The sequence below is a fragment of the Diabrotica virgifera genome, chromosome 7, assembly GCF_917563875.1.
Source record: "Diabrotica virgifera virgifera chromosome 7, PGI_DIABVI_V3a".
Lineage (NCBI taxonomy): Eukaryota > Metazoa > Arthropoda > Insecta > Coleoptera > Chrysomelidae > Diabrotica > Diabrotica virgifera.
Genome location: NC_065449.1, coordinates 2,738,504 through 2,763,587, shown reverse-complemented (window position 1 = coordinate 2,763,587; position 25,084 = coordinate 2,738,504). Strand labels below are relative to the sequence as shown.

Here is a 25,084-nt window from a genome sequence, read left to right as displayed (position 1 = left end):
CTACCTTCAAATTTTCCAACCAATATGGTTGATGTCATGTGATACCAGGGGCTAATCTGGAAATATTTTTAACATCCTTTAAAATCGGATAATATAATGTAACCTCAACTGTTTAAAATCAACTCGAGGGTTTTTACCCGTACATTTTGGTGGCTTAAAGCATGTAAACCTGTGATAACACTGATGATGGAATATTGATTCCGAAAACGTTTTGTTGTGATCTAGCCCTTTTTAGGGATTTTAAAAATACCTTTTACAAGGTTTTTATTTTTTTTACTTCTGAAACAGTTTTAACTTGCGCCAATTGTAACAGAGAAGAAAATTCCTGAACTAATAGCTTGTTAGGTTTTGTTCTTTTAAACAGTTGTTGAATAAAATGTTTAAACAAAATGCATACAGTTTTCACTTGTAACAGTGACACTAAATTAGATTTGATTATACCAGTCGTTCAATTTTCTAATAAATATACTTAATACTTATTGAAAACAACCACACTATTTCTTTCTTTCTTCTTCCCCCCCCCCTTCCTTTTACCCTATCAGGGTGTCGGATTTGGGATCGCTATTCTAATTTCCACTAACCCATCTCCTCCATTCTTTTCTATTTCCTGTCATTATTTTCAATTCCTCGAGTGATTTTGGTTTAACTTGTCCGCCTCTACTAGTTGCTGTATACATTTCTTTATTGTTCTGCGTCTTTTTCTTTTTATGATGTTCTTTGCTTCGTGGACTTTTCTTGTAATTCTGTTGGGTTGCATCCTCATCAAATGCCCTTACCAGTTCATTTGTCTCTTTCCTATTTTATTCATTATTGGTTCTTGGTTGGCCATTCTCCTAATACTCTCGTTGCTTAAGGTTGATATAAACGCTTAATTAATTTGTTTCTGATCCTAGAGATGGCTCTATTATAGCATGTTACTGTGGTAACATTTTCAACTTAATTGTAGATTTCTACATGATGACTCAGTAATAATATAGAAACCTGGAAACTTTTCTATCCTTACACACATTGGCTCAATTGGCTGTGTTGCCAAATTGTTTAGACAGTAATTTTATCAAGGCCTAATAACAATGTAATGTACCGATTAATTTTATACCGATGTTCTAGAGGGAGCCAGTTCATGGTGACACAATTTGATAGCGGCAATTCAAGATATAATTCTTGTTTAACGAGATTTTTCATATGTTTAGGAAAAAATATTCAACATTTTATTAGAAATATTTTCCATTGTTACAGTTTTATATGTTATTAAAATTTTATCCAATTTCTTACCGGTTGCTTTATTATAAACCGAAACATATTATTTTTTCCTACTGTGGCAAAACTGTACCGATATGTATTTAAAACTTTTAAAAAAATTCATAAGTATTTCCTAGGATTATATCTTTATGCTGTAAAAAAATTACCAAAATTGTATGTTTGGTTTTCCCGCTTTATACCTGGAAAAAAAGGAGTTTTTTTAAAGTTTTTTCGAAAACGAAAACATGAAGTTTGCTCAAAATTTGTCAAAATATTTGTAGTGATCCCATATACCTTCTCATTTTTTTTTTCAAATTTTTTGAATGTGTAGTTTATTTTTGGGGGAGTTCAGATCAACCTTAATCTATCCTATTTTGTCTTTCCAACTATCTTTCTTGGGTGTCTTATCTCCATTGCATTTATCTTACTCTTATGTTTTTCCAGAATTGTCCAGTTTTTACATGCATAGAGTACAGTCGGTATCACTATTGTGTTATATATTTTTATCCTTGTCTCTCGTGGAAGTTTTCCTTTCCCAGTATTGGGGCTAACACGTAGTATAACTTGTTTGATTTATTTGCTATATTACTTATTTTCCAGTCTATTTTTTTGTCGTTAGTAATTTTACTTCCACGTATTCGTAAGTTGTAACTATTTCCAATTCTGAGTTTTTACATTTTATCTTTATTTCATTAGCTTCCTTATATCTTCTTTGTCGTTGATTATCATTATCTGAGTTTTTATCTAACAATAAAACACTGAAAACGTTTATTTTCTGTACTTCCACAAAATTTATTACAACTAAGTGACTACAGCTGTTTCGGCAGAGTGTCTTTCTCAAGTGATATAGTTTACAATGTGTTTGCCTTTTTAAAGTCTAACTGAAGAGGTTGAGGAGTGGGGAGCTGTTTGTCTCGAGTTGGTTATTCAGAATTATATCTGTATTTTTCAATTTATTAATTTCCATAGATTCTAATCAAGATAGCTTAAGGCCTTTATTTTGAATATGCAGAATTTGAAACTCTTCATTAAAAGAATGATTATGATCTAGAAGGTGAAGTGCGTATGTAGAAGTGTCTGTTTTTCTATTGTTGAAAGCCCTTTTGTGTTCTGCTATCCGTTTGTCAAAGGTTCTGCCAGTTTGACTGATGTAAGTTTGCAGACAGTCACCACAAGTTAGTTTGTAAACACCACTCTGTAGTTGTTTTCTCTTTCGGCTCTTATAGTTCTTAATATATTTGCTTAAGTTGTTGTTAGTTCTGAAAGCTGATTCATCATCCCATCCTACACAACTCAAATTAGCAGCCTACCATAGCATGATACACAGACTGACAGAAATTCCCATGTCAAAAAATAACTTCGAGATAGAACTGAACACCATTAAACAAATAGCAGTAAACAATGGCTATAACGAACAGTTAACAAAATTTTAAACCAAAAACTCCATAAGAAAGCCCTGAAATTAGTCTATCCACCACCACAGAAAGAACCCAGTACCTTCTGCTCTATCACATATACTGGCAAGATAACAACAAAAATAGCCAGATACATAAAAAAGAAAGGAATAACACCAGCTTTCAGAACTAACAACAACTTAAGCAAATATATTAAGAACAATAAGAGCCGAAAGAGAAAACAACTACAGAGTGGTGTTTACAAACTAACTTGTGGTGACTGTCCGAAAACTTACATCGGTCAAACTGACAGAACCTTTGACAAACGGATAGCAGAACATAAAAGGGCTTTCAACAATAGAAAAACAGACACTTCTACATACGCACTTCACCTTGTAGATCATAATCATTCTTTTATTGAACAGTTTCAAATTCTGCATATTCAAAATAAAGGCCTTAAACTATCTTTATTAGAATCAATGGAAATTAATAAATTGAAAAATACAGATATAATTCTGAATGACCAACTCGAGACAAACATCTCCCACTCCTCAACCTGTTCAGTTAAAGACTTTAAAAAGGCAAACCCATAGTAAACTAAATCACTTGAGAAAGGCACTCTGCCGAAACAGCTGTAGTCACATAGTTATAATAAATTTTGTGGAAGTATAGAAAACAAACGTTTTCAGTGTTTTATTGTTAGATAAAATGAACTTCCATCAAGTAACGGTCGAATCCATCAATTATATTAGTTTTACCCCGCTTATTTTCATTTTTAGTTCTTTAATTTATTCTACCCATATATTCATTAGTTTCTGCATTTTATTATCGGAATCTGCTAAGAAAAGAATATAAAATATAAAAAATAGAGCTAAATACCAAGATAACATAAATAGGCGACATTAGTATGTTAGATTAAAGCTAACACTGTACCGATTTCGAGTAATTCTGAAGCAGTGCCGATCACAGGTTAATATGTTTAGTATTAAAATTTAAGTGCGAATCAACAAATACCTTCTCTATATTCTTGCCCATTGGAAGTAGTAACTTCTGTAATATTGTCAACAGGATGAGGCAACAATAATCTAGCCTTAGTGGCACCTACCAATGCCGACATTTGTTGATGACCTATCATACCTCCAGAGCCAGCGTATGCGGTCACCGGATTACCGGGACTTCCTGGTGCAGACTGACTGATGTCGACGAGGTGCTCCATCGTAGGGGAACCTTCTCTCGATAAACACTCTGGCGTCATTATGTCCGACATGCTAACGTGTGAAGGAGAAGCAGGGGCACTTCTGAAATGTTACAACATATTATTAGTATAGATGTAAGAATGTGTACATATAAATATTTCAAGAAAGAAAATAATCGTTTCGTTTTGATCCAATTCGAATCTCTTGCCATCGTCTGACACCTGATGTTTCGGAATCTATTCCTTGTCAAAGAGGCTTTGCAATAAGACTGAATTTGACCATAACGAAACGAAGAAGATGGTACAAATATTAAAATATTTGCACCGGAGTATGGTTAGACTATCCTCTAATGGGGAACGATGAAATGAGTGACAAATAATTTCGACCACGAATCAAGTAAGGGAGCGTTCAAGTATTACGTAACGCGATTTTTGAAGATTTTTGACCCCCCCTCCCCCCTACGTAACGCACTCTAATGGGCGTTTAACTAATGCGTAACGCAATTTTTGAAGATTTTTGAATCCCCCTCCCCCCCCCCCGCGTTACGTAATACTTGAACGGTCCCTAACCTGTTAACCGAGGTACACCAGCGGCGCCGCCAGGCGTCTCCCCCCAACCCTAAACCCGACGCTCAAAGTGGTGTGACTATTTTCTGAACATTATGTGGACCATATAGAACAATTTGGTGTTGGAGGATAACTTTCACTTTGGATTTCTGGGTTATGCCATTATTTTGATCAATTGTATCATACTTAATATGCTGTCGAAGTTATGTTCCACTCATTTCATCGTTCCCCGTTAGAGGATAGTCTAACCATACTCCGGTGCAAATATTTTAATATTTGTACCATCTTCTTCGTTTCGTTATGGTCAAATTCAGTCTTATTGCAAAGCCTCTTTGACAAGGAATAGATTCCGAAACATCAGGTGTCAGATGGCAAGAGACTCGAATTGAATCAAAACGAAACGATTATTTTCTTTCTTGTCATACTATACTCTGTATTAGAGTACAAAATGACCACGTTTCATATAAGTAATCTGCGACGCATTATTGGAATGTTCTCCTAGCGGCACCGCTTGGTACTATGTACCTCGGTTAACAGATTACTTAATTCGTGGTCGAAATTATTTTTCACTCATTTCATATAAATATTTGTTTTGTAAAAGTTATAAGTTATTGTAAACGAGTTCCTGTTTATTAAATTGATTTCAAAGCAGTGTAACATTCTGTTACGTGGCTACTTCTTCTTTCACGCCAAGTGACTTTTTTTACATGAATAAAAAAACAAACGAGGAAGTGGTTCAGTTCAAAAAATAAATAAAGGAAAAGCAGTTGGACCAGATGATATTATACTGAGGAAGTGTGGAGAGCACAAGTTTAGGAGAGACAGGAACAAATTGACTAACAGGTTTATTTAATAGAATTATGGAAGTTGGAGGACAAATACCAGACGAATGAAGAGGCAGTATGTTAGTACCTGTTTACAAAAACAAGAAAGATATACAACAATGTACTAACTACAGGACCATAAAACTACTTAGCCACACTATGAAAATATGGAAGAAAGTAATTGATATAGTCGGTTCGCTAAATTCAGACACAAATGGCTAGTGATTTTAGTTGGTTATTTTTGAAGTTATACTTCTTTACGCGCGATATGAGGGTGAATTTTTATAAGTTAAAACCTACGATCCGGGCGCATGCGCATTATAACTATGTTCTGATTGGATGTTCAAATGACATGTCAAAAATTATCCAATATGGCAGCTGTAGCGCAGCTGTGGTTTGGACGGTTGACGGTTTGGTTATGTATGGTTGTTGCGTTTTAAAATTTGTGGGAAGAGAAACAACAAAGGTTAGTTAATAGTTATACTGCCTTTTTAAATAGTTTTCATATTATATTTTTGAAGTTAAACTTCAAAATGTTTTAATTTATGTATGTATTAGTCCAGAAAAGGTGTGCAAAGAATATATTAGTGTTTTTAAATATATTTTTCTACAAACGTGTTAAAAATGCAATTTTTAGGACTCCATAGGAGCGTTAAAAATGCTACTTTAAGGCACTAGTGCTTTAAAATTTTTAAGGCACTGCAGTTAAAAGTGAAGTTGAAAGTGTCAAATTGTGAAACGTCAAAATATTTATATTTCATTTATTAACATTAATATTAATAATACAACTTGCGCAATTTGAAAAAGGTGGTTTAAAAGGTTTTTTATTATAATTTTGTGTCTTTGGATTTGTCTTCCTTGGGCGTAAAATAATAAAACATCTATTTTTATATTTCACTTGTCACCGTGATGTATAATTATGTATATCTGAAAGGTAACTAGCATGCGGCTTGATGGCCTTGTTGGTAGAGCATTGGACCAGAGATCAAAAAATCGCGAGATTGCGGGTTCAAATCCCGGACGATTCATATTTTTTTCTTTTTTTTTTTAATATTTAGCATTGTTAAGTTTTGGTTCATTTTTGGTAATTATTGTTAATTTTTTGTATTGTAACTGTTAAGTAGGTATATTTATTTCATTGAAATTATATTATAATAGAAGTATAACTTCTTACGTGCGTACAAAGTACACACACATTCTTTTTTATTTTTGGCCAATTTTGCCAAAATTGGCAAAATTACTAACTATTTAGTAATTATTAAAGTCCGGATTATAAGAATTTTGCTTTTTTTTGTTTTTTTTTTGCTTATAATTAGGATTTTTAGTAAAAATGCTTGTTTTAAAGATATGTTGCTTATCTTTGTTTATTTTACTTCTTACGATAAACTATAGTGAAATTTCATGTTACTTCCTGTCTTAAGCAAAATTCTATGAAGTATACAGAGCTATAAAACTCTAATAATTCAATAAACCATAAGAATTTTAATCCCCTAGGCTTAGAAGATAAACGGGAAAGCCCATCGTTATACCTGTCATGTAATAAACTAATATTTGTCTGCAGACAGCCCAAATTTATTATATTGTTGTAAAATAGTACCGGTACATTTGTCTAAATTTAAATACGCACCAATCACATCTGCAGATGTTGAAAGAACTTTTTCTACGTATAAATATATGTACATATACAGATAGAAGACATAGCTTTTTACACGAAAATTTTGAAAAACATATTGTTAATTGTTTTTATGCTAATGGCCATGAATAAAAAATATATTATATGTTAATCATTTTTCGATTTTTTTTTTATTATATTACGGCGTAACACTTTGGTAATTTTTTTATTTATTGTTAATAATACGATAATTAAAAATAAATGAAAAGTGGAGATATATAACGGGCCAAGTGACAAAAATACCTACACAATCGAGAAAAATGAGTTTATCAATACTTAACGGCGGACGCTACCTGTTGAATTTATTTAGAGCTGTTTCCAATGCAACTGTCACTTTTCTCATCCATTATAATGGAAAAAACAAAAATATTGATTTTTTGTCACTTGGCCCGTTATATATATCCTCTCTTAAAATGTAATTTAATGTTAATGTCTTTTATTCATATTTATATCATTATATCCATGCTTAATTACACGTTTTTTTTTTCTTAAACCTTGCTTATTTCATAAAAACTTTGCTTAGTTTTTGCTTATATAAGTGCTTATTTTGACCTTTCTGTCATGCTTATAATCCGGAATTTAGTAATTATTAACTATTTAGTAATTATTTCTTTGCCAATTTTACCAAATTGGCAAAATTACTTACTAAAATCACTAGCCGGTTGTGTCTGAGTTTAGCGAACCGACTATAGACGGATATGTAAAGAAACCAAAATATCCAATAATCAGTCTGACTTTATGCAAGGCAGATCAACAGCAGATGCAATTTTCATTATAAGACAGTTGATGGAAAAATACAAGAATAAAGAAGCAAACGCTCATATGGTATTCATTGATCTTGAGAAAGCATATGAGACTTCTCTCATATGCTTTCTTCTCGAGAAGTTCTGTGGTCATTAAATAACAAAGGAGCCCCTGGTGAATATGTAAAGATTGTGAGAGACATGTATGAGAGTGTAACAACTATATATAGTATTAGGACCGGTGTGGAAGAGACTAATAAATTTCATGTAAAAGTAGAATTAAACCATTGATTGTGATTTTCTCAAAATTCTAAATTTTTACTCATGTCCCTATGAAACTGAGGTATCGATTTGTTTTTAATTAATTTTTTATTTATATAGTATTTTTTTCAGAAATGGTGAACAACTCCTACTTTAATACCTACTAATGCATTTATAGATTTAAATTTATTTATTTATTTAAAAAATATTTCCATACTATGTTTCTAAGAGCACCAGAAAAACATGGAAATTTTAGAAAATATATCTGACAACCTTGATTTGAAAGCCAGATTGTTTGATAAGGTTTAATAGCGTCATTAAATCTGTTTGGAAAAATTATAGCAATAATTGGCAGAAGCTTGGTAAGAAGCAAAAAAAAGTGGTACAGTATATTTTCGGTATTTTCAAAATTTAAATGTTTCTAAAATTCAATAAACCAATTTTATTATTTATTTATTTTTTATTCTACGTTTTTTTACAATCATCGATTTACAAAGTTTATTGATTTATTTTAACAATTTCTTGTACTAGACGGAGATCTAGAGCCGAAAAATCATCGTCATAAGTAATATCGAGTTTTTTCTGCGAAATGTGTCCATTGTATATTGACAATTATGACCCCTTTCAGGCTGACACCTCAGTGGATACAGGAAGTAGCAATACGGGATGAAAGGGGAAAGTTAGTGCAGTAATTAAAGGTTTTCACCTCCTATTTTGTTAAACATCCATCGATTTGCATGAAAATTGGTGACTAGTTAGAGCATACCTCAAGAAATAAAACTGATTTGGTGCCAACTTCCACAGTTTTGTGGAAGTTGGCTCAGTACATGAGATGAGGGTTCCTGATTATCTGTCAGCTCTGGTGAAAAGCCTATATGAGAACAGTGAAACCAGAATAAGAATTGAAAACCATAAGTCCGATCCTTTTAAAATAGGTAGAGGAGTCCGACAAGGATGTATTCTATCTCCAAGTCTTTTTAATTTCTATGGGGAATATATAATGAGAAAAGTACTCGACAAATGGAATGGCGGTATAAGATCTCAAATCTCAGATATGCAGATGATACAACATTAATAACTGCCTCCGAAGAAGAAATGTCCAGCCTGCTGCAGCTAGTGGAAGCCGAAAGCAATAGATGTGGTCTCAAGATCAATAAACAAAAAACAAAAATTATGATATTCTTTTTCTCATGATCATCTTTCAGTGCGTCACAGTTTTTCGATTTCTTTCTAACGCATTAAATTGTATGTGACAGAAAAAAAGGCACGTCGGTGATTACATTTCGTCGGTGACATTTATAACATTTATTCTAGTTATTCTAGTTGTCGATAGATGGCGCCATAATAAAAAAATAATTTATTTTTAATTAGATAATAATATTACAAATATAATCTGTATAATTTATAAGACTATACAAATCAAAGAAAATACCATTTTATAAATGCAAGAAACACATTTGATTTGTTTTTATTCCAAATTGAAAATAAAATGTGACAACTGTCAGATTTAACTAAAATGTCATCTTAGAATAAATGTCATAAATGTGTATTATCACGGACTTACCCTTTTTCCTATCATTTGTTACGCACTGAAAAATGATTATGAAAAGGACAATAGTAGATTATTCAAATTCACTTCAGACAACAGGAGCCTTAGACCAGTTTCAAGTGGTTAACGAGTTCAATTATCTAGGATCCTACATCAGTAATACAGGATCTTGTGAAACAGAAATACGTAGGAGAATAGGCATGGCCAAAAACGCTATGAGTCGATTATCGAAAATCTGGAAAGATCGCTCCTTGTCGAAGAACACCAAAATAAGATTTTACGGATCCGAAACATGGACCATGAAATCGGACGACAGAAAAAGGATTGACGCCTTTGAAATGTGGTGCTGGAGAAGAATGCTTCGGATCTCATGGACGGAACACAGAACAAATCACTCAATCCTCCAAGAGCTTAATATTCAGACTCGACTTTCCTCTATTTACCTCTCCACCGTCTTAAAATTTTTCGGCCATATTGCAAGAAGAAGTGATGATAATCTTGAGAGACTTATAATTTCGGGAAACGTTGAAGGGCGCAGAAGTAGAGGTCGCTCACCTACTCGATGGACGGATCAAGTACAGAAAGCCAGTGGAAAAACATTCTCTGAATCCACGAGGGAAGCTCAGGACAGAAGCCGATGGAAAGAAATAGTTGCTCGTATTATAGGGAATCACGACACTCAGCAATGAGGAAACGACTGAGAAGGAGGAGGAGGTGCCAACTTGCACTTTTACCCCGGTGGTGAATAACACCCCTTCCCGCGGGTGAAAACAATTTTATTAAAAATAGCCCCACAAATCGATAGAGGGACAAATTTTAAGTAAAATTTGTTATATCATGTTATTAAAATAAATCAATACTTTTTGAGTTATTAAATATCAAAGTTTTGTCTATTTAAGAGCATATGCGTGAAGTTACGGATGATAAAAAGAACATATTAATTAATGGTATGTTAGTAAAATATTATTTTTATATTATTTCGATATTTAATTGAATTTTTTCTATCAATATAAACTGAATATGTCCAGAAACTGGGGGTGTCCAATAATGGGTACAATAAATTGTTTTCACCCCAGAGAAGGGGTGGTATTCACCCCCAGGGTAAAAGTGCAAGTTGGCGCCAAATCATTTCTATTTATGCTATAACTAGCCACCAATTTGCATTCAAATCGGTGGAGCTTTAACAAAATAGGAGGTGAAAACCTTTAAAGACTACACTAACTTTCCCCTTTCATCCCTTATTGCTACTTCCTGTATCCACTGATGTGTCAGCCTGAAAGGGGTCATAATTATCAATATACAATAGACACATTTCACATGCCAAACTCCATATTACTTATGAAGATGATTTTTTCGGCTCTAGCTCTTAGACTATACACACGAAAGTACATAAAATCAATATTAGTTACCTAATATTTTTGTTATAGATTTATATAAAATTGAAAAAAATTACATGTGGTATAACGGACAACCTCGTAGCGTAAATGAATTCTCCCAACTATTTCGTGACGCTAGTTTCGTGGCGATTGCCTGAGTATTTTACTATAGAGAAAAAGTAATGCAACGCCAGTATAGTAGCTACGCTTAAAAAAATTGTGGCCACTTTGACGGGTGATAAAAATATCTAAAAATTTTATGAACATATAATAAACGATAATTACCTGGAACTTAAACCAAATGGTGCTCGGAAACACGAGACGCCTCGCTGTCTCCTTCTTCTAAATGCCTGTTCAATTAATTTCGATTCAGACTGAGGATCAATTCTCCAAAACGAACCTTTACCTGGTTCTTCTTGACTTCTCGGTACCTAAAATTATTAAAAATCATTTCAGAAATGCGATCGCAATGATTTTATCTTTAATTTATTTACAGACAGCCTCAGCCCATTTCTATTCAATATGCTGATGGATGAAATAATAGAAGATGTGGAATCGCTACAACTAGGATACAGACTCGGTCACAGTGGACTCATGCCCTTATTTATAGTCGAGTCTCGAGACCGACCTTGAATAAAATTTGGGATTAACTAATTAACTTCAAGTACTTGGTCGTCATTTCAAATGTCGTTTTAAATGACAGTGCCACTTCATCCCTACCCGAAGACACAAAATGGAAGGGAAAATTATTTCTTAAAACGGCATGTAAAGTGAAAATTAAATCATTTTTATTCAAATCATCCTAGGGCCGAACATCCGCCCAGGCCTACAAGAAGTTTACAGCGGTACCATTCGACATCAAGAAGTTACCATCGGATACCAAAAGCCATAAGTATAATCTACAAATTGTTAGTTTAAGGCAAGAATTTGAATATATTTGTTAATGCAATTAATAAGTCACATTTTTATTATATTTTTATGAACAATAAACATGATTGGTTAAAATATTGTTTTGTTTGCTTCATTCCGAATTTTCATAGTTCATTTCTAAGATTAGGACAAGACGAACACACATCTTGAGATACTGAGCTAAGCTAAGGGTGTAGCGATGGCTATTTTGCATAATCGAGGTAATATTTTCGAATATTATTTCAATTAGCTGGGGTAGTCCATCGCTTACTTGTTTCACTGGCGCCCAACGTGGGGCCAGAACCATTGCGAAATATCCAATTAGATGCAAGCTCGTGGTAACGGGGAAACCCATAGAACAGCTAAACCAGTTCAAATATCTAGGTGTTGATTTATCAAGGTATCATGACCCAGCCAGAGACCTAAGAGGGCAAATAAACAAGGCCGCAGTCATGTCCGGATGTTTGAAAGATGTGGTGTGGAATAACCCATATATGGAAATGGACAGCAAAGTTTAAATTTATAAAACTTGCATCAGACCTGTTATGACCTATGGTATTGAATCGAGAGAAGACACCAATAAAACCAAAAGCATGCTACGAACAGCCGAAATGAAGACACTAAGAGCAATTGAAGGGAAGACAAGAAGGGATAGAATATGAAACAACATCATCCAGGAACAATGTAGCGTGCAAGATGTAGTAAAATGGGGTAGAAAAAGATGAAGAGAATGGTTCAGTCATGTAAAAAGAATGAAGGAGCACATACTACCAAGAATTGCGCTAGAAGGAAAACCCCAGGGCTTAAGCAGGAATCCCACAGGACAGTGTTCTAGGACCCATACTATATTTATTATATACTTGTGATATACCTGTTACAGAAAATATTAAACTGGCAACATTTGCAGATGACACTGCAATACTAGCAGTCGGTGAAACATTCGAAGAAACTACTAGACACCTCCAAAATGCAGTGAACAAAATAAACACTTGGAATAATAAATGGCGCATAAAAATCAATGAAGGGAAATCTGCCCATATCGATTTCACTTACAAAAAAATAAATAGTCACCCAGTTAGAATAAACAATAAAATCGTTCCGTACAAGAAAACAGTTAAATATCTAGGGCTACATTTGGATAGCAAATTAAAGTGGCAGGAACATATCAGAAAGAAAACTGAAGAACTAAAACTGAAGTACAAGAAGTTATATTGGTTATTAGGTAGAAGCTCACAACTTACAATCACAAAGAAAGTATTAGTTTACAAACAAATGCTCCAACCAGTATGGTCCTATGGTTTACAGTTATGGGGCTGTACTAGTGAGAGTAACTATGCTTGCCTTCAAAGAGTCCAAAACCGAATACTAAGAAACATAGTCAACGCTCCAAGGTATATCCGCAACAAAGACCTACATCGGGAACTTCGTATAGCAACAATCAAAGAAGAAATAAAAAAGATTGTTAAGGGTCACGAAAAACGAATCCACAACCATACAAACAGGGAAGTGTTAGAACTTTTAGATAATCAAGACCTAGTCCGCAGGCTCAAACGCACCAAACCTTTTGAACTGGTGTGATAGTGATAAATCTATAAATGTCCGTGTCAGTTTAAATTCGGGCAATGAAAATAGGCACAACAGTGATGTGTGCAACAATAATTATTATTAAATTCTAAGGTGAACCGTTGGGAATACCTAGGACAATACAGTAGTAGATTAAGTTAAATGTAAAATGCTGGTTAGTCTTAGGATTAGGTGCATTGTTAAATTAATAAATAATAAAAAAAGCCAGTAGCCACTGGTGAGACCACCAAAAAACATGGAGAGATAGCCGGCAGTCTACCTCTCAAGAAATACTTCAACATCGCAATTAACAGATCGACATATATCTACAACAAGTATAAGAAGAAGAAGACGAATATAGATAATTTTTTCATTACACTGATAATTATATAAATTTGAACTCACCTTAATAAAATATCTGTTAAGACTAAGGTTATGTCTAATTGAGTTTTGCCAACCCTTGTCGGCCGTACGATAGTAAGGATAGTGCTTTGTTATATAACTATATATTCCAGATAAGGTAAGCTGCTTATCGGGTGCACTTGCTATTGCTTGTACTATAAGCTGCGCATACGAGTATGGCGGCTTCGAATCATCTTTACTGCTACTGCTTGCTCCGTATGGTACTTCGCTTACCACGACGGAAGGCATCTAAAACAGAAATAGAAAAATTAAGCACTGCCATAAAATCTTCAATATTTTGGTTACATATAATTGAGATTTGTAATACCTCTAATAAATCTTTTTATAAATCTACTGCTTGAACTCTCTTGTACCGTTAGAACCACCCTCTCCGATGTTTTGACTAAAGTTGTCGGTGGTTTTTGTTTGCAAATACAGTAAGTAATCCATCAAAGAAAGTACCGAAAATATCCCGTTAGTTGAATAGATTTCAGTTCAGTGCGTATTTGATTATTTTGTTGTGCAGTCTGTAGCTTCATGTTTAAACCAATGTGGATTAACTAGACAGTAATTTTTTGTTCATTTTGCATATTTAAATTTAATAGCGTGTTTTTTATTTCCAGCACAGCTAATCCATTAAAGAGAGGACTTAGTAGATGGTTGTCAAAGAGTGTAGTAAGACAGTTTTCATATTGTTTATGTTAATAACTTTATCAATAGTTGGTATGTTTGATACGATATTTATTTAACTTATTTGAATATTTTACCTGAAGATTTTTGCCTATTTTGTGATATATATATATATATATATATATATATATATATATATATATATATATATATATATATATATATAGTGGCTAAAACACCCCCGTGGGGGTAGCGCCGCCTTCACAGGCTCTCTAGATCCATGTTTTCGAGGTGGATCAGTCCTCCATTCTTCTTTTCTTAGACTGCATTACATATCCGGTTCCAGCTCCTTCTGTCTCTTGCTCTTTCTTCTGCATTTCTAATTCCCATGTCCTCTAGATCTCGCTTCACCTCTTCCAGCCATTTGGACCTCGGTCTTCCTCTTCGTCTCCTACCGGCCGGAGACCACTTTGTTACTATGTTTACTATCGCCTCTTCTCCTGCTCTCCATACATGCCCAAGCCATCTCAATCTTTGTCTCTTTATTCTCCTGACTATATCTTGCCCCTTCAATTCCTCATTTATTTCATTATTTCTTCGACTCCTGTATTCACCTTCTGCTGTTTTTATTGGTCCTAATATTGCCCGAATTATTTTTCTCTCAGTTCTTCTCAAATTTTCTTCGTCTGTCTTGGTCATTGTCATCACTTCTGCTCCATACATTAATGTCGGTCTAATTAATGTTTCATAGAGCCTTAATTTTGTTGTTTTTGTTAATATCTTGCTTTTTATCATTTTTTTGTTGGCTTGGAATGCTCTATTTATTGCCAATGATTTCTCTTTTATTTCGTTTTCTCTTGTTCCATCATTTGACAGCATGACTCCTAGATACTTATATTTACTTACTTCTTCAAATTTGTATCTTCCCACTTTGACCTCACTATTGGTAGGTTTTTTTCCCAATCTTAACATTTTTGTTTTGTTTTCGTTAATACTCAAACCCACTGTTTTTCCTTCTTGAATGAGTTCCTCTACCATTTGCGTTAATATATCTCTTCTCTTTGCCATTATCACGACGTCATCGGCATATGCTACAATTTGACCTCCTCTATTTCTGAGTGTTCCTTTGTTCATTTTTCTGGTAATATATTCTATTGCCATGTTGAATAATGTTGTGGACAAACTATCACCCTGCCTCACTCCTTTGTTTGTTTCGAACTCTTCTGTTTCCCCTATTTGCGTTTTCACACTCACTCTGGTATGACTCATCGTCATTTTTATAAGTTTTCTTAATTTAAGAGGTACCTGTAGCGTTTTTAGTATTTCCAATAGTTGCTTTCGTTTGATGGAATCAAAAGCTTGTCTAAAATCTACGAAAAGTATTTCTAAGTTTATGTTAGATTCGTTCGCCTTCTCCATTATTTGTTTTAGTATGTATATCGCATCTATTGTGGATTTTCCTTTCCTGAATCCACATTGATATTGCCCTATCTTATTGTCTGTTGCTTCCTGTAATCTTCTTTGTATTATGGTTGACAACACCTTATATACTGTACTCAGTAATGTTATTCCCCTGTAATTTTGACATTCTTGTTGGTTTACTTTTTTATGTATCGTTATTATTTGCCCTGTTTGCCATTCTTTTGGCATTTTCTCTTCTTTCCAGATGTTTACTATCAGTTTGTGTATTTCCCTATGCAACGGTTCTCCTCCTAATTTTATGAGTTCGCTGTTTATGTTATCTTTCCCGGGTGCTCTTCCGTTTTTGTTATTTTTAATTATTTCGATTACTTCTTCGAGTGTTGGCTCATTCGTTCCATTATTTTCCCACTCTTCCTCCATTTCTGTAATCTCTTCTGTTTGATTTTCTGCCAATAACTCCTTGAAGTGTTCCATCCAGACTTCCATATATGGTTGATCTTGTGTTACTATTTGCCCTTGTTTATTTTTAACTCCACTTACTTTTGGTTTGAAACCTCTATTCTGTTCTCTGATTTTTGTGTAGAATTTCTTGGTGTTTTGAGTCTTACTTTCCGCCTCAATTTCCTCTAACTGACGTTCCATGAATTTTCTCTTATGTTGTCTTATTATTTTGTTGCTTTCCTTTCGTTTTTGTTCGTACATGTCTCTATGCTCAATTTTATGTGTCCGCATCCACTGATTTCGTGCTTTTACTTTTTCTTCAACTGATTCTTTACATTCTGTATTGAACCAATCCTTCTTTTTTGTGATTTGCTTCGTCCCTAGTGTAGTCTCCGCCGTGTGGTTGATTGCTTTTTTAATATCCCCCCATATTTCTTCGATATCATCTCTATCCTTATTCAGTGCGGCAATTCTTTTACCTATTTCATCTCCATACTTTTGTATCTCTTTTGCTTCATTCAATTTTTCGATATTCCACCTCTTATTCCTCTCTTTCTGCCTTCTCATTACTTTCATCTTTTGTCTCAGCTTTGCTACCACCAGGAAATGGTCTGAATCTCCGCATGCACCTCTGTAGCTTCTCACATCCATTATACTTGATTGTCTTCTTTTCGATATTAATATGTGGTCTATTTGTGACTCTGTTTTTTGGTCTGGAGAAACCCATGTGACTTTGTGTTTTCTTGGATGCTTGAACATTGTACTGCTGATAGACATATTGTTTCCTGTCGCCATGTTGCATATTCTGTGCCCGTTGTCATTCGTTTTCTCATGTATTGTATGTTTGCCCGCTATTTGCTGTATATAATCCTCCTTTCCTATTTGTGCATTAAAATCGCCCAATATTAATATCACATCTTCTTTTGGTATTTTTTCTAGCTCTTCTTCCATAGTGTCGTAGAAATAATCTTTTTCCTCCTCTTTCGCATTTTCTGTCGGTGCATAAACATTTAGTAGGGATATGTTTGTCGGTTTAGCTTCAATCCTTAGGTAGGCTATTCTTTTGTTTATTAGTCTGACTTCCATTATTTTGTCTTTCATATTTCCAGTTACTATGAATCCTACTCCATGTTGCCCTTGCTTTTCTTCCCCTGAGTATATAAAGGTACCATTCTTTTGATCTATTTGTCCTTTCCCTTTCCATCGAATTTCCTGTAATGCTGCTATTTCTATGTTGTACTGTATCAGAACTGATGTTATTTCTTCCAGTTTTCCTACTCTAAGTAATGTTCTTATATTCCATGAAGCTATTCTTATAACACCACCTTCTAATTTTTTCTTTTTTGTATTACCCTTCTTACTTTCTTTCTTTTTGCTAATCTTGCTTGTTCTCATGTCCTTTTGTATCATTGCCTTGTCCATTTTTCGTTCTGTTGTCGTCATAATGTGTTTCCGTTCCAATTCTAGTTTTTTAATGTTTGAGTTTCGTTTACTTTTTACTACTATTTTGTGATAGTGAATTGTTATTTTGCTCATTTTATTTCTCATATTATTTTAAAGTAAAATTGTTGCTTATTCCCAATAAAAATAGTAAATTACATTAAGATGCCACAAGAAAATAGCTTCAGAACAATATTTTATTAAGGGGATGAGTACGAACTTTCGGCTTCAATGCTATTTAAATGGGATTCATTTTTTCCGAATCCTGAGAAAACTGATAAGTATTTTTGAAAAATTTAAACGCAGACTGAAAGATTACGTTATTACCGAGGGCTGAAAGTCCCTGAAAACTTCTATAATGTTTATTTTAGTAAGTTACAGGGGTGAAAAACTAAGAGAAAATTTGATGTGATTTTTAATTTCACATATCTCATTGAAAAGAAACTTTTTATTCATTCTAAGGGACTTTCGGCCCTCGGTCTTTTATTCTGCGTTTAAATTTTTCAAAAATACTTATTAGTTTTCTCAGGATTCGAAAAAAATGATTACATTAAAAATAAATTGATAATTTTGACAGGCGTCAAAATATTCCTTTCCTCATAAGGTATATTTGGCATGCAATTTATAAAATGTATTTGAATATATCGTAAATAATACATAAATATCGCAAATTTCAAGACCAAATTATCCATAAAGTTTACTGTTGTAAAGTAAAATATTGTCGACACGATAACTCAACAAAATCGTATTATTTTATTATATGATCGCAAAATAAATCTTAAATTTATTATCCATATGCGTAACTTAACGCATTTATTTTTGGCAAGCTGAATTACGCAGTATTTTTTACTACAAAAATAAAAAAAAATATTTTTAATACCGCTCTGGTTACATTTTAACTTATAAACACACACAATAAAGTTTATAGTGTGCAAATCCCATAATACATTATGGGAAACTAATAAATTTTACATTCAGTATAAAATACCTATATAAAATATTTATTGTTTGTTTTTCCTGACCGTGAAATTTTAAATAGAAACTTTTTGAATTCCTGGGTTTTGTCGATCTGTTATAAATAAAACTCTTTATTATTGCTTAAACGTTTCAGCTCTCTTTGCCATTTTCGATAACCGCTTTAATTATATAAAGCAGGGGGACCCCTGTCTACAACCCTGTTTAATATGTGTCTAGATGGGTAGTAAGAGATAGCAAAATACATTATACAAAACAGTTTTGAGACCTAGCAGTCCTCTATGCAAGCGAAACATGGGTGTTAAATCAAAAACAAGAAAAAAAATAATGTATGGGAAAAGAAAATATTGAGAAGAATTTTTGGAGGTGTTAAAGAGAGGGAGATATGTAGAAGAAGAACCAATGTCGACATCATGAATCTTTTTAAAGAACCTGCGTTATCAGAAGTAGTAAGAGCATCAAAATTCAGATAGTTGGGACATTTAGAAATAATGAAAGAAGAAAAAATACCTAAAATATTAGTAAATGCAGACAGAGGTAACAACAGAAGAGTAGGTCGACCAAGAAATAGATGGTTAGTTGAAGCAGAGACCTTAAAGACAAAGAATTGAGCGAGTGGAAAGGAAAAACTAAGGACCGTAAAGGATGGAGAATGTCAAGTTATGGGTCTAAAACGCCGCGTTAGTACTATATGTATATAATGACCCTTTCTTTAAGGTCGTTCTTGAGGCATTTTTGTGGCACATTTTAAAAGAACAGTTTGTTATATTCCAAACAAATAGAACATTTTCGGATACTAAAAAGTATCCAAGGAAAAATAAGAATTTCCACAGTTTTTACTGTATTCCTTCACTCAATCGATCTCTCCAGTTTTTTTTTGTTTTGCCAGTCCCCTTCCTGAAGATTTCTTCTTTCTATTGCTTCAACCACTACATCTCTGAAAGATCCTCGGGGTCTGCCTCTCTTCCTTTTTCCTATAGGGCTCCAGTCTGTTATTCTGTTTATCCAACTTTTTGGTCTGCTCTTCTGACATGTTCGTACCAGGTTAATCTCTATGTTCTATTTAATCTTTATGTTATTTATTCTATCTCTTAGGAATTATATCTCTGTTGCTCCTTTTTTTATTTTGGTTTTCTTATTTTTTATTATCCAATTTTCACACCCACAAGTGAGGATACTTCTTGTCATTGTGTTATATAAACATATTCTTCTTTTTGTTTTTTATACTGATGTTCTTATCCCACAGTACCGGGTTAAATTTTCGTATGCAGTCTCTTGTTTGTCCTAGTCTATTTTTTATATCTTCTTCAGTTGTTGCTTGATATTATGAAACCTAAATAATTGTACTTGTCTGTTGCTTTGATTTGTTTACCATCGTCTATTGCACCTGTGTTAATTCTGTATTCTCCGTTGTTAGGTATTCAGTTTACTTTAGGTTTATTTCCATCTCATTCTTAGTATATTCCTATAGTGGAGTCACTGAAGGTTTTCACCTCCGATGTCGTTGAACCTTCATCGATTTTCGTGAAAATTGGTGAGTAGTTAGAAGATACTTCAAGGAACAAAGGTGGCATGATGCCAACTTGCGATTTTACCCTGGGAGTGGATGTCACCCCTTCTCGGGGGTGAATTTTCTTTTAATAAAAAAAATACCAGAAATCGATAGAGGTACAACTTCTAAGCAAAATTTGTTATATAAAGTTATTAACATAAATCAATACTTTTTGAGTTATTAAATATCAAAATTTTTATTTTTTCTTAAAAAAATGCATGTTTTAAAGCTGTTTTTCACGTATTACTCAAAAACTATAAGCTTTTGTAAAAAAAACTATTATTACCAAAATTAAAGATAATAAAAAATTTAATACACTCCCCACTTAAAGAACTAACTAATGTTATTTCAAAGTGAGTTATGGGTAATTGAATGTATATTTTTTTCGACGAGTACTCAAATCGAAGTATTCAAGCTTACATAAAGGGAAAACGATGCATCTTACAAAATATACTTGTTAAGTACTTGTCAAAGTACTTCGGAGTACCTATCAAATGAGCTCCAGTAGAAGTTAATAGCATCAAAATTAAGCAAGTTATGATGAAAATACGAGAACCATTTCGATTTTTTTAGGAAAAAGTGGAAAATATAACATACGCCATTTCCACAAAAATTAAAATTGTAGTAATCCTCACAAGAATTTCTTTAGGTTAACATAGTTAATGATTTCAACAATTTTCACCGGTTTAGAATGCAAATGTTTGAAAAAAAGATACAATTTAAAAAAATCAGAATTTTTAAAATTATCGTACTTTTCATTTTCTTTTGATAATAACTCCAAAAATACTCAATATACGTAAAAAATGATATATAACTAAATTTTAGTTTTTATCTGTTCCAAATACTTTACCCATTTTACTATTTCCGTAGAGTAAAAAATAACCGAGATAGAAAGGTTTAAAATTTCAATTTTGCTGCGAGAACCATGTAACCGGGGCCATTTAACCTTTTATTGTTAAAAAGTGAGAGGTTTAAAAGACTAATTTCGACATTTTTTAATAGCTCTTAGAATCAACTTTTAATTAGTTTTTAGGTGAACCTGACATCTTAAAAATTAACGGAGTTATTTACAAAAAAAAAAATAACATTTTTTGGAAAAATTTTTAAAAGATACATTTTGAAACATTTTTGGTGCATAAATTTTAATGCTATCAACTGGCTTATTTGATAGATATTTCTATGAACTTTGACAAATGTATAATAAGTTTATGTTATAAAATGCATCATTTTGCCGGTACTTAAGCTTGAATACTTAGATTTGGGTACTCGACGAAAGAAATATACATTCAATTACCTATAACTTACTTTTAGTTAACATAGAAAGGTTTTTCTAGTAAGGAGTTTATTTAATTTTTTATTAGCCTCATTTTTGATAATAATAATTTTTTTGTAAAAACTTATAGTTTTTGAGTTATTTCTCACGAAAAATTAAAATCTTTGATCTTTATTAACCCAAAAAGTTTTGAATTATTTTAATAACTTTATATAACAAATTTTGCTTATACAGTAGACTCCCGTAATTTCGGCCACCTCGGGACCGGACCCTAGGCCGAACTTAAAAGTGGCCGAACTAACCGATGCTTATCTAAAAAATGCCCATTTATTGTTTGTATGGATCTAGCAAAAACAAAACACTTGTACATTAAGTAGAAGACAACACAGAGGAATACTCTGACATATATTTAACATATATGAAAAGATAGACCGTTACAAAAATACTATAAAACAATACTTAGTGAACTCTAGGCCTAATAAAATTTAAAAATATTATTGCACATTGGTGGCTTGGCTTCTTAAACACTTAAAAAAAGTCAGTAGTTTTTTTCTGAATTTTCTTTTCTAATTATTTTTGATGTGCAAAGTGTGTGACTAATGCTCAGGGAGCCGACCGGACTAAGCGGAGACCGAACTAACCGAGGCCGAACTTACGGGAGTCTACTGTAATTTGTCCCTTTATCGAATTGTGGGGTTATTTTTAATAAAATAATTTTCACCCCCGAGGAGGGGTGGCATCCACCCCCAGGGTAAAAGCGCAAGTTGGCACCATGTCACCTTTGTTCCTTGAGATATCCCCTAACCACTCACCAATTTTTATGCAAATCGATGGAGGTTCAACGAAATCGGAGGTAATAGCTCATATCCACCTTCAGTGACTGCACTACTATTAGTCCGTTCTTTAACGGTAAAATATTGCAAAACCTCTAAATTTTAAAGAACCGCTTGGATTGACATGAAATTTGGCATACACATAGCTAACAAGTCAAAGAAAAAAAGTGATATTGTACCGATATGTGCTTTTGCCCTGGGGGTGGTTTCACCCCCTCTTGGGGGTGAAAAAATATTCGTCCAAAGAAAGTCAGGAAATGGATAAATTGGCTAATTTTAAGTAACTTTTGTTCTATAGAGTTTTTTCACTAAGTCAATACTTTTCGAGTTATTTGGCAGTGAATATGTTCATTTTTTCAACAAAATAACCACGCTTTTAGACGGTTTTTCGCAAATAACTCAAATAGTAAGTATTTTGTCGAAAAAACATTCGCAGCAAAAATATAGCCTGTAAAAAATTTTAAAAAGTGGTGTATATATCACGTCTCTACACCTAGTAGAAGCAGAGTTATAGCTAATGAAAAATGGGTTCATATTCGTCAAATTTCAAATGGAATACTTTAACGTGAAATAACCAAAAATGAAGCGCATTTCGAGGAAAACTTTTAAAACTTATTTAAATTGTTTAAAAAAAGCTTAATTTTTGTTTTATAAAAAAAATTTCTAGCATCAAAATTAAACAAGTTACGTTCAAAATAAAGTTAGTCCCTTTTGGTTTTGGTAAAAAAAATCGAGAAAATCACCCCCTAATTAGTATCTTAAATGAACTTAATCGTTACGACTTCACAAGTTTCTTGACTCGTGTATATATTGTTTATATGATTTGTAAGTTTCATAGGTTCAAAGTCCTTATTATTGAAAGGGCTGTAGTTAAAAGGGGTTGAACGAGTCACTGATCACGAATGTATGCAAATTTAGAAACACCAAATCTTAATCAATTTTTGTCTAACAGAAAAACAAAAAAATACATGATATTCAGAAAAGCAAATCTGACTTTTTTTTGTTTTTCGAGATTTTTGGTATCTCTAACAATTTATAAGTTATTCTGAAAAAAAGCATATTTTTCAAAATTTAATTTCTAAAAATTTTACTTTGAAACCAAATTTTTTCAAAAATAAGCATTTTAAACCGATGAATCTTACAGATCATATAAACACAACATGAGTAAAATAATTTGTGGAGCGGTAACGATTAATTTCATTTAAGTTGTTAATTAGGGGGTAGTTTTCCCGATTTTTTTTTGCAAAAACAAAAGGGACTTTATTTTGAGCGTAACTTGCTTAAATTTAATGCTAGAAACTTTTTGTAAAAACAGGAATAAAGCTTTTTTTAAACACTTTAAAAAAGTTATAATGGGTTTTCCCCAAAAAGTGCTTAATTTTCTGGATATTTCACGTCGAAATATTCTATTTGAAATTTGGTGAATATGAATCTACTTTGCATTGGCTATAACTGTGGTTCTACGAGATCCAGAGACCTAACGCGTACACCATTTTTTTACTTTTTTATAGGCTATATTTTTTCTAAGAACGTTTTTTTCGACAAAATACTTACTTTTTGAGTTATTTGCGAAAAACAGTCTAAAAATGTGGTTATTTTGTTGAAAAATGAACATATTCACTCACAAATAACTCGAAAATTGTTGACTTGACGAAAAAGCTCTATAGAAGAAAAGTTACTTAAAATTAGTCAGTTTATCCATTTCCGGACTTATTTTGCACATATATTTTTCACCCCAAGAGGGGGTGAAAGTCACCCCCAGGGCAAAAGCACACATCGGCACAATATCACTTTTTTTCTTTGACATGTAAGCTATACGTATGTCAAATTTCATGTCAATCCAAGCGGTTCTTTAAAATTTAGAGCAAAAACCGTGAAAGAATGGAGTATATTCCAGTTTCTCATAATAAAACTGATGTTCTATTCGTCTTGTGCTATCTATTTGGTCGTCAACAAAACTTAGGGTAATATAGGTAGTCGTTTCTTACTGGTATACCCATTCCTTCGCATTTTCTTTTCCACGGTTTGATGCTTTTTTCCAGAGGAATATTTTGAACAGGGTGTTGCATATTCTATTGTCCGTTTTGATAGATAGCTACTTTGTTATTCTTGTAGAGTACTTTTTAAAATCTAATACATTTTCTAATTAAATAATTGAATCAATTAAAATAAATTATATTAAATTTATATTAAAAATTTTTCGGTGAATTGTAGGTTGAAGGTGCTTTTCGTAACATCTTTTTGTTTGTTTGTTTTAAAAATAAATAAAAAATCTGTTCTATAGCGTAAAGAAAACACTTGACAATACCGAAATGCTGGATTAATGTAAATATTTTAACACTGGTGTTTTACTAGTTGTTTGCCTTGGAGCATAATATTTGTGTTATCTCACAGAAAATGTTACTATTTTCGGAATGAAAATCAAATACATAGTAGGCTTATAAATAAAACAAAAAGTATTCTACTAGTACCCGGGAACTTATCGAATAAGTAATAATTTGTTGCTTATCAATATTTAGACTTTTCTTGATTTAATTAACCAACAACCATATTTTACTAATATAATTATACTATTTAAATATTAATAAGGGGTCAACTAATATATTTTATTTATTCAAGTTTATTCAATTTTACTACGTTGATAGAGTATATTTCACAAATTTGCAACTGTTTTCGATTATCGATAGACACTCGATAGTCAATATTCCACTCTAGTGTACAGCGTAAGAAGTACGAAAGTAAATTGCTCTATAGTGATGAAAATATGAAACAAGTATTGTTATAATTCATGTGAACTGCACATTTTACGCGGAAATATTTGCCT

At 32.8% G+C, this 25,084-nt stretch overlaps 1 protein-coding gene across 1 annotated transcript in view; it reads right to left on the bottom strand.

The window, feature by feature from the left end:
- Positions 1–25,084, bottom strand: part of LOC126888368 (forkhead box protein K1-like) — a 122,702-nt gene that overhangs the window by 29,038 nt on the left and 68,580 nt on the right. Inside the window, exons 4-6 of the mRNA XM_050656565.1 lie at positions 13,698–13,943; positions 11,106–11,251; positions 3,648–3,931 (exon numbers count right to left, since the gene is read on the bottom strand). Of these exons, the coding sequence (XP_050512522.1) occupies positions 3,648–3,931; positions 11,106–11,251; positions 13,698–13,943 (676 nt within the window). The remainder of the gene's footprint in view (positions 1–3,647; positions 3,932–11,105; positions 11,252–13,697; positions 13,944–25,084) is intronic.